Below are 9717 nucleotides of genomic sequence, written 5' to 3'. Positions count from 1 at the left end.
CCCCCCCCCCTCCCCAAAAAGGAGTATTTCTGGAGGGCAAGGGGATGGACTTCTAGTGGCAAAAAGTCAGGAGTTAAGGGTGAGACTTCCGGTCCCAAGATGGTGACCATGGGGCAGTACATCTGTCAAGGGGAGGGGGCTACCCATATGGCCCTCCCTCGACAACTCATCAAACCTTGTCAAGCAACCCTCCGCCAGAAATAATTGCCTGCCCCTGCTTTAATATGACCAACTATTCCAGGGGAGGGTGATTATTTTGGGCAGAGGGCCACTAGGTAGGGGTTTCTGGTTGGGGTGGCTGGGCAGGCCTTACTGCTGGGTCCTGCCCCCAGCTTCCTCTGGGTCCTACTGCCCCTGGCTCCTGTCATCTTTGACAGGCAGCTAGGAGCAAATAAATATTCATTTTCTAAATATTTTAGGAGCCCCGCGGGATGGGTAGAATGGCCTGGCAGGTCAGATCCAGCCCCTGGGCCATATTTTACTCTCCCCTGAACTATTCCCTTCTTTGATTCTGTGCTCTCCCTTAATTCCCCTGACTTTGTCTTTGCTTTGTATCTACCTCTTTCTTCATCATCTTCATCTCCTCAGCATCTCTAAGCGTTCTTGATCCTTCCTCTTCGGCAACATCTTTCTAAATACCCTTGAACAGTGATAAGGTGCAACTAGCCTCCAGCACTAGGGACAAAAGTTACACATAAACCGGTATAAGTGATCAGAAACTGGTTTAAACCTGTAACAGAACAGAAGTTCAGTGCACATAAACCAGTTTCAAAATGGCCAAAACTAATTTAAAGTAAATTGGGTTGAACACAGTATCAGCCTTTACTGATTTGGGTCAAACTGGTTTAGGCAACTTCTGTCCCAGACTCCTTCCTTTTTTAAGTTAAACCAGAGTCCTACAGCATCCCAGCATGATTTGCAGCCCTGGGCTGAGCTGTCTGCTCCAGAGAGCAGGGCTGGCCCTGCCCCTCTGCCCTCTAGCCCCAACAGGGGCAGAGGAGGGGCCAGACACATCCCAGCATGGTCCCATTAAGGCAAAGTGGGTGAGAAAGGAATTAAGTCTTTCCTCCTCCCTCCCCCACCATAGCTGTGGGCTGCCTGTCTACAGGCGAGGGGGAGACTGCTCCCCAGCTATAGTCCCCAGGGGCAGAACGAACAGAAGGAAGAATCAACCCTCTTCCTGCTCCCTTCACCTTAATAGGGCCATGCCCCCCACCCCTGCCACTGGAGCAGCAAGCAGACAGGGAGGGGCAGCAGCCTCTGTCAGGGTTCCCAAGACTGGGTTTATTCCCCACTCCCTTCCCTGTCCCACCAGCAGGGACCACAGCCATCCCAGCATGGCCCTGTTAAGGCTAAAGGGGCAGGAAGGCGGTTAATTCCCACGCCCCTCCCACCAGGGAACTGCAGCCAGGGCAGGGCAGCTCCCCTCCCCTTCCCCCCCCCCCCCGCCATGGCAGAGAGGGGGGGCTCTGTGCAGTGCTGGAGGGGGGCTCTTCCCCCTCCCTGCCACGGGACAGGGAAGGGGGCTCTGTGTGGCTTTCACTGAGCTGCAGCCGCTGAGGAGGGCCCCAACCCCATAGCCTGCACTGGCCCAGGCAGCTGCCCAGTGGGGCTTGGCAGGGCTGGGCTGGGCCATGGAGGCAGGACCATCCTCAGTGGCTGCAGCTCAGTGATAGCCGCTCTCCACGCCCAGGCTGAGCTGGACCAACCCAGGCAGCATCTTCTCCCCCACCGTGGGGGTCTGGCCATGCCCCTGACAGGCCACAGTATCCCTCTTCCCCCACCCTCTGAACCCTGCAGGCCACAGGGGTGGGTGGTCCTTAAACTTCGCCTCGGTCACACTCAGGCCTGCTAGGGCCTGGCCATGCTCCCACCTCAGTTCAGCTTCCCTGTGGAAGGGAAGGGAAGGGAAGGGACGGCTAGCCCCCCCTCTCCCCCCACCGGGGTTCTGGCCTAAGCCACAGCAAGCATGTGCCTGCATTTCTGGAATGAAAAGTGGATGTCTGTCCACTTGCAAATTGGTTTAATCTCTTCACGATAGAGTAGCCTGTAAAGACTGAATCAACTCAGGCTCGGGCTTTTTGAATGTCTGTCCCTTGCCTAAGTCTACCTCTTTGCAGAGTTTGTTTCCTTTCCAATACTGTCTACACAGCTTGCCATTGCAAAAATTGAGTTCTTCGCTTTTTTTTTTTTTTTTTAAGAAGCAATCACTCTTCTTTCCATGTTGCTGTTGACACTCCTCATATCATCCCCTACACTCAAGACCCAACTATGGGACAATTTTCATCTCCTCCCTCTTTCCTTTTCACTTACCAAGGAAGCTGACAAATAATTCTGTTTTCTTCTCCTACATCCTACCCAACTTCAGTAAGTTCCCACTTGTTTTCCCTAATTCCAGTCCTATCTGCCTTTACTCCACTGAGAAGACAACAGCCAAAATAACTTTCTTCCCTCTCCACTTTGGTATCACTCTCCCCTTAAATCCAGGTTTAATTCCATTTATTCACTGGAGCTATGGTAAGAAACTCAAACACCAAGGACAACATTTCAATTTGCTTCTCATAACATTCCTTTTTGCTTCCTATGCCTTGAGCCGTTCTACTCTTCATCTCCCACTTTTTCACTGCATGCTTTTTAGTATCTACCTACATAGTACAACACACACGACATCTCTCCTTTTAGAACCAAATACTTAAAAAAAAAAAAAATCCTTTTGACCCACAAATTCTAAACTACATCAATAATAGTCCACACAGAGGTTATGCCTGTAACTTAAGGTTGTTCATGGGTGTTTCCATTCTAAAGACCATTTTTACCTTCTTATGATATTCTTGGACTCTTGTTTTCAGCTGCAATTTTCCAAAATTATTTTTCTAACCTTGTTTGAGCAAAAATGGTTGCCACCTTCAAGTGCAAAAATGGAGTAGCCCCCTGTATAGTACTTGCAATTTCTTTTAACTATGACTAATGTCTTAGAAAAGGGTGCAGACATACAATATGTCTTTTGCTCTTCACACAATGGTAACATCAAAAAATTACAGATTTCAAAACACCTCAAATAACCACTTTTACAAGTAAAAACAAACATGCCAAAACTAGCTACGTACATACATAGCTGCTGGTGGCTTCTAAAGTATAGAATAAGTCTTGTAATGGCACTTATCAACCATGTAAATAGAATAGCCTGTTACATGACTTACAGACATACCCCCTGGAACACAGATGTGATCTTTAGTGGTCTGGTGAAAATCCATTTAGAACTGGCTGAACTTCATGGATACATATACATTGGCTTTTGCTATATGACTGAGAGGGTTTCGATGCTGCTCAGTCCATCCCCCAAACACACTTAACACTTTTTCAACATTCTACTGGATTTAAAAACTATGCGCACAGGCAGCATGAAGAAAGAAGCTGTCTGAACTGAATACAAAAAGGCAAGTGCTGCACTCAGGATAGAAAGCCAAGTGCTCAGTTTTCAATATTTTCAAACATTTTTTTCAAATTAAAAGATAGTTTTAAAAGTATAAATATAGAAAGAGTCATGGAATCCATAGATATGGCTCCAAAATTAACTGTAAACTATGTAGACACAGCATCCTGATTGCTCTGAAATCAGGCTAGAGCATGTTCTTCACATGCACTATACCAGGGGTGTCTAACTTGCTGCACAAGTGCTCCGAATGGCACCAGCAGCCTGTGCGTGGTAGATAGGGCCAAAAGTAACAAGCAGAATGCCAGATCAGGTAAGGAGCATAAGGCAGGAGGCAGAAAGGAGAAAAGCAGCTTGGTCAGGGAGTACAGGACAGAGATGAGAAAGCAGAGAAGCAGATCAGGTAAGGGAAAGGGATCAGAGTGGCATGCAAGGATGGTAAGAGGCTAATTTGTGGCATGTCTGCCAAAAAGGGTGCCCCTCACTGCACTAGGGGGTCAAAGGTATGGCTACTGTGAATTTTTTCCACTATTAGCTTGGACTGATTTGTCTGAAGAGCCTTAATATTATAAAGAAAGAATGAATCTTTTAGTCACACAGCAATGCTGCATAGCATTGAACACTTTTTACCACTTTTTCACCACAAGATTTTCTATGACATGTTCAAAAACAATCAAAGCTGAGAATCAATTTTGTATTGAATGTGCTCTTGATGGACACACAGGAACAGTCATACTGGATAAGGACTAAGTCCACCTAAAGCTGAAAACAACTGTTAGCATAATTGAGAGGGACGAAACATCTTAAACATAAAAAACATTAAAATGCTACATTTGATGCAGATGTTTCTGGAGCAAGCATAAAATAAGGTTTTTTTGGTTAGAATTCCTCCTGGTCAAGAGACGATATGAAAGAAACATTAAAAAGTAAACCTGAAACAAAATAGAAAAAAAGGAAATCCAATGGCAATGTATACAGCTCAGCAATAAGGATGTACAGAGAACTGATCGTGGAAACTAAAGGTACCAGTGAACAAATGCGGGATCAGAAATGTCAAAAACAAATGGAATTCTTTAAACAACAGAAACAAAAAAATCCTAATATCAGCAAGGGTCTGATATTAAGGACTGTAATATCAATGGTGATGAAGAAATGAAAACGTATTAGATAAGTATTTCTGCGTTATATTTGGAAAGAAGCAAGATGATATATTGACATCTTTCAATGATAACACAACATTTTCTGTTCTTCCACAAACCAGGAAGGATGTTGAAAACCAACAGTTAACCACTTAAATGTACAGGATAACTTGTTCCCCAATTGTTAAAAAGTTGGCCAGGGGGCACTTCGAACCATTTATATTGTTTTTTGTTGTTTGGTTTGGGGAAGGGGGTTAATCTTGGAACAATGGAGATTAATCAGAGCATTTGTCATCTATAGGGAGGCTTGCCTGACAAATCCTAGGGAAAATCTTGCAAAACTTGAACTGGGACATAGTCAGTAGAGAATTAAATTGTACTACTATAATCTGTGCCAAGCAACCTAGTTTTAAGAGAAAAGTATATCTTGGCTAACAAACTCAAGTAATTTTTTAATAAAATTACAAATTTGAGAAAGGTAACTGTGCTGCACACCCCATGCCCAAATAAAACAAATGCCTTGTTTTGGGAAGAAGAAAAAAAAGAATGAACTTTTTTGCACCCCCCAAGAGTCATAGCTAACAGCCGACCACATGGAGCAGGGACAGACTCTACTCTTCAGCACATTTACCCTCCGTTTCCTACTCAAGCAAAAGCTAGAGTATTAACTGCCAATTTGGCAGCAGCTGTGAAAGGGTTAAAAGTGCAGCTGCCTATGGCAGAACACCTACTACGGTGTCTGCCACTTTAGGAGCTGGGATAAGCAGCTGACAAGTGCGGTCCCAGCTCTGATGAGCAGCTATTTTAAGATTCAGGCCAACAGGGCTAGAGGCAGCAGTTTGCTGCCTGACGCCATGGAAGGAACATCTCCTGGTGGAGCTGCTGCTCCTGGAAGAACTATGAGGTAAGGGCAAGAGCTTATGGGGATGGCTTGGAGGCTCCTGGGCCTGGGCATGACTTGAAATGCCACCCTGCCAGGGAAGGGTGGCCTGGTGGGGCTCCTAGTGGCATGGGAGCCCCAAGGAAATGCCAAGCAAGTTACCCACTCCCCACCCCCCTGCCCCCAGTGAAAGGCGAGGAGGGGTGCCTTAACCCCAGCTCCTGCCTTCGGGTGGGTTATTTAACACCAGAGGCAGTAGAGGACCAGGCATGCCCAGGTGTGGCCCCTGAGCCCTGTGGGGTGCAAGACCACAAAGATTGGGTAGTGGGGCTGGGCACAGCTGCGGCCACCTGAGTCCATATGGGGTGCAAGACCCCAGAGACTGAGAGGTTTTGGGCCAGGCATGCTGATGAGTGGCACCTGAGCCTTCAGGGGTGTTCAACCCCAGGTGCCAGAGTAGGGTGGAGGCGGAGGTGCAGAGTGGGTGCAGAAGGGTACCTGAAGGCCTGCACAAGAGAGGCAGTTGGGAGGCCCTGGAGAGAGGGGCAAGTAGAGAGTGGTAGTTGGGAGGCCCCGAGAACATGGGGGCCTGAGATAAGGCCCTGTGAATAAGTAGCGTGAGTTGGGCTCCTGCCAACAGGGGGCTTGAGGGTAGGTCCTGCTAGCATGGGGGCCCGAGTTAGGTCCAGGTAAGCCTCTGGGCGCCTGAGGCCGCAGATGGGCCAGAGGCCAATTGGAGGGTGGCAGAGGAGGAGCTGTGAGGAGAACAGGGGGTGAGTCAGGAGCCCCCCCGATTGAGAGCAGCTGGGCGAGTGACCCAGCGAGAGCCTAGAGGCTGAGTAAGACCAGTGTTCTGCAAACTGCCCAGCGCTCACTCAGATGAGGGAGGTGGGAGATACCCAAAAGGTTGCATGCTTGCAGGCCAGGGAGAGATGGGAATCAAGCCCAGGGACCCCTCTGGAATAGGGCAGGGTGAGTGTGGCCCCAGAAAAAGGAGGGGTGGTATGAGCAAGGCCCAGGAAGGGCAGTATGAAAGAGACTGGATGCGAGCGGCTGGAGCGAGGCGTCAGTGAAAGGAAGGCAGTACAAATGTGGTTTGTCATAGGACAGAATGCGAGAGGCCTAACATTGTGCTGAGTTAGGCCCAGCCTCAGGCCAGAGCAGAGCACAGCTGTTAGAAACATCTGCAAAGCACGGGACACATTAAGGGTGGTAGGAGCATGTACTTTTAGCCCTTAGACATCTGGGCCCTGGCATGGCAGCCTCCCACCTAATTATCAACTAATTACTTAACAGCAAGGTGTGGCAGGTGAGAGAAGTGGGTGGCATGCCCAGAGGCAGTGGGAGACCAGAACTGTGGCTGGTTGGGGACCTCCCACTTTGCCACACAGCCACACTAAAGACTGAGCCCTTCTTTCATGCTGCTGATGGGGAAAGAAAAGAGAAGCAAGTCTTCTCTTACACCATTCCCATGCTTCTACTCCTGCACAGAAAATCAGCTTCTCTGTTTAACACACACGCCCCAACTTTGGAGTGCTAAATTGAGGAAGTAGCAGGGAGGTGCATGAAGTATGCAAGTAAGTACAGTAATAAGGCTTCTGCAAGGAATGTGCCATAACCCCATATGACATCATGATGGAAAAAAATATTACTATATACAGTAGTCTATGTTATGCTCCTATTAAATGCATTACACTCATGTGTTAGCTCATATTAAACTCAATGGAGTGATCTCAAAAACTAGTTGTAATGAGACACCGTTGAGAGAGATGCATATGTATTGAATTGCAGGGGTTTAAAAAGATATCAAATTCACCCAAGGAACCTTGTCTGCCTATGTATTGAATGTGCACATGAGAATTGAAGCCTACTTTTTTGCTGAAACTGCTGATGACCATTAATGCATAGCTTTACCTTATTTTCACAATACATTCCCTGCTGACCAGCCTGGCAGCACCCTAACTAGAGGTGCACCAATATATCAGTGCTGTATCAGATCAGCACTGATAAAAGGAAAGTTATCATTATTGGCTATCAGCTTTTTTGGCTGGAGTAGCAGCAATGTCACCGATAAATATATGTCCAGGGGCCCTGGATGCCGCGTGCATGCACGCAGCCACAACACGCACATGGCCAGGAATGCAGTTGGGCAGCATGGAAAGCAGCTCCTTGCAGGTAACTCTGTAAAGAGGAAGGGAAATAGGAGGGGAAAGGGGCATGTGGGGGGCAGGCTGAGGCCCCCACAGTGAGGGAGGGAGTGGGGCAGGGGCTGGGGGTGCTGCCCAGCCAGGGCAGTGAATGGAACCCTGGGGTCAGGACAGAGCTGCAGTCAGCTTTTCCAGGGGGTGCGCGGAGGGGAGGAAGCTGCACGCACCCCCCCATGGGAGGTATGGGGGGGGCATGTACCCCCGCCTCCCCCCAGATTTGTGTGCAGGGAAGAGGCAAGCTGCCCGCTGTAGCCTCAGGGCTCTCTGCCCTGCTCTTAAAAGCATCCCCGCACTTAAAAATGGTGGTGGAGGCACTGAAAAATATTGAGTGAGCTTTAGTTCAAGTGCCAAGACGCTGATGGCCTGGACAAGCTGCCCGTGGCTCCATCCTGTTCCCCATCCCAACCCCAGGGTCCCATTCACTGCCCTGGCTGGGCAGCACCCCCAGCCCCAGCCCCACTCCCTCCCTCACTGTGGGGGCCTTGATCTGCCCCCCTGCTTCCTCCACCCCAACGCCCCTTCCCCTCCACATACCTACCTGCAGGGAGCTGCTCTCCATGCTGCCTGGCTGCACTCCTTTAAATCGGTTTTCAGATCAGTATCGGCCGATAAGCCTGGTAAATAATTGTCTACTGGTACTGGCCAAGAAAATCCTTCTCTGTGCACCCCTAACTCTAACCCACACTTGTGGCTGGAATCATTTTATTTCTGAATGGATATGAAGAAAAACAACTGTCACAGGGGCTGTCTAGTGGAGATATGCAGAAATATGTTCTTTCTCCAATGCTATTCAGTATCTTTATAAATTATTAGAAAAAAATATTAAATTGATTACTGGTAAATGATTACTAAACACAAAGAGTAGTAGGGTGGTAAGTAATGATGACAAATCTGTTATTCAGACCAATGTATGTCACCTAGTAAGATGTATGGATCCAGTACAGGTCACCAAGTAGTATGTTTTAAAATGGCCAAAAGCAAGGTTTATCTGTGCTAGGAATTAAGCAAGTAGGTCCTACAAAATGGAGGACTATATCCTGGAATGAAGCGGCACTGGGGAGAACTTTGGGGGGACAAAAGGATAACCACTTGAATATGATCTCCCATTGTAGCTCTTGACCTCTTGGGCTTTATGAACTATAAAAAGCCCTCTTAGCTTTATAGTAATTTATATAAACCCTGATAATGTCCTCCTCTTTCTCTTAGTTAAGCTCAGTATGCTGAGTGATGTTAGTCTCTTTCCTTATGGTAAATTTTCAAAACTTAAATAATTTTTGTAACTGTTTCCTGAAACTTTCCAGAATTTTTACTTCCATTTTGAAGTGAGTTCATTAGAACTAATACAGTCTCTCATTAGTGGTCTTACCAGTGCCCAAAACAGAATTACCATCGTCTCTTTTATTCTTACTTGATAGTCCCCTTATAGAAAACTTGATAGACAAAGGAGTGGCTTTTATTTCCTGGATGCTCATTGTCCATTTTCCAGTTTCTTTTTATAGCCCTTATACTGAAGAGGAATGTGTGTGGAAGGAAGGGAGGGAAGAAAGGAAAAATAAATTAAAATACATAGTAGTTGCCCTATTCTGGAGAAAGCAGAAGGTAAGTGGAGTCTCCAACTTGAGTAGCCTAGGTGAAAGCCTGAAACAGGTTACATTTCATTATTTGCTCGGTTTTGTTAGTCAAGCTAAGCAAGAAACTAGTGTTCTTAACTAGCTGACTAAAGAGTTAAAACCCCAAGAATTAGGTCACATTAATATTGCATGACATTAAGAGTTTTTGCACCACCTCTAAATCAGACACATATTTATCAATTGACAAAACAGCAGCCTTATTAATCAAACATAGAAAGTTTTGGTTTGACTGTTTGAATTTTTCCTCTAATGAATATTTATTAAGTATTTATTTATATATAGCCATTCTTTTAACCACACACTTAAATTTCCTAAATAGAAAATAAAAGCATCTTAGTTACAGAAACAGGGCTGAAAGGACAAATCCACATGCACGCACACACAGACATTACCCTGCCACCTTGGATCCTCGCTGAGAATCTTCTCA

The 9717-nt window shown here is 46.8% G+C and overlaps 1 protein-coding gene across 1 annotated transcript in view; it reads right to left on the bottom strand.

Annotated features, from left to right (window-relative positions):
* The window catches only part of UNKL (unkempt family like zinc finger), a gene marked incomplete at both ends in the record, with an annotated part of 79488 nt that overhangs the window by 54138 nt on the left and 15633 nt on the right, over positions 1-9717 (bottom strand). The window contains 1 exon segment of the mRNA XM_025193585.1: positions 9683-9717. This exon segment is cut by the window's right edge and continues 18 nt beyond it. Coding sequence (XP_025049370.1) covers positions 9683-9717 — 35 coding nt within the window.

Source organism: Alligator sinensis, unplaced genomic scaffold (assembly GCF_000455745.1).
Source record: "Alligator sinensis unplaced genomic scaffold, ASM45574v1 scaffold1269_1, whole genome shotgun sequence".
NCBI lineage: Eukaryota > Metazoa > Chordata > Crocodylia > Alligatoridae > Alligator > Alligator sinensis.
This window is presented reverse-complemented; position numbering and strand designations above follow the sequence as displayed.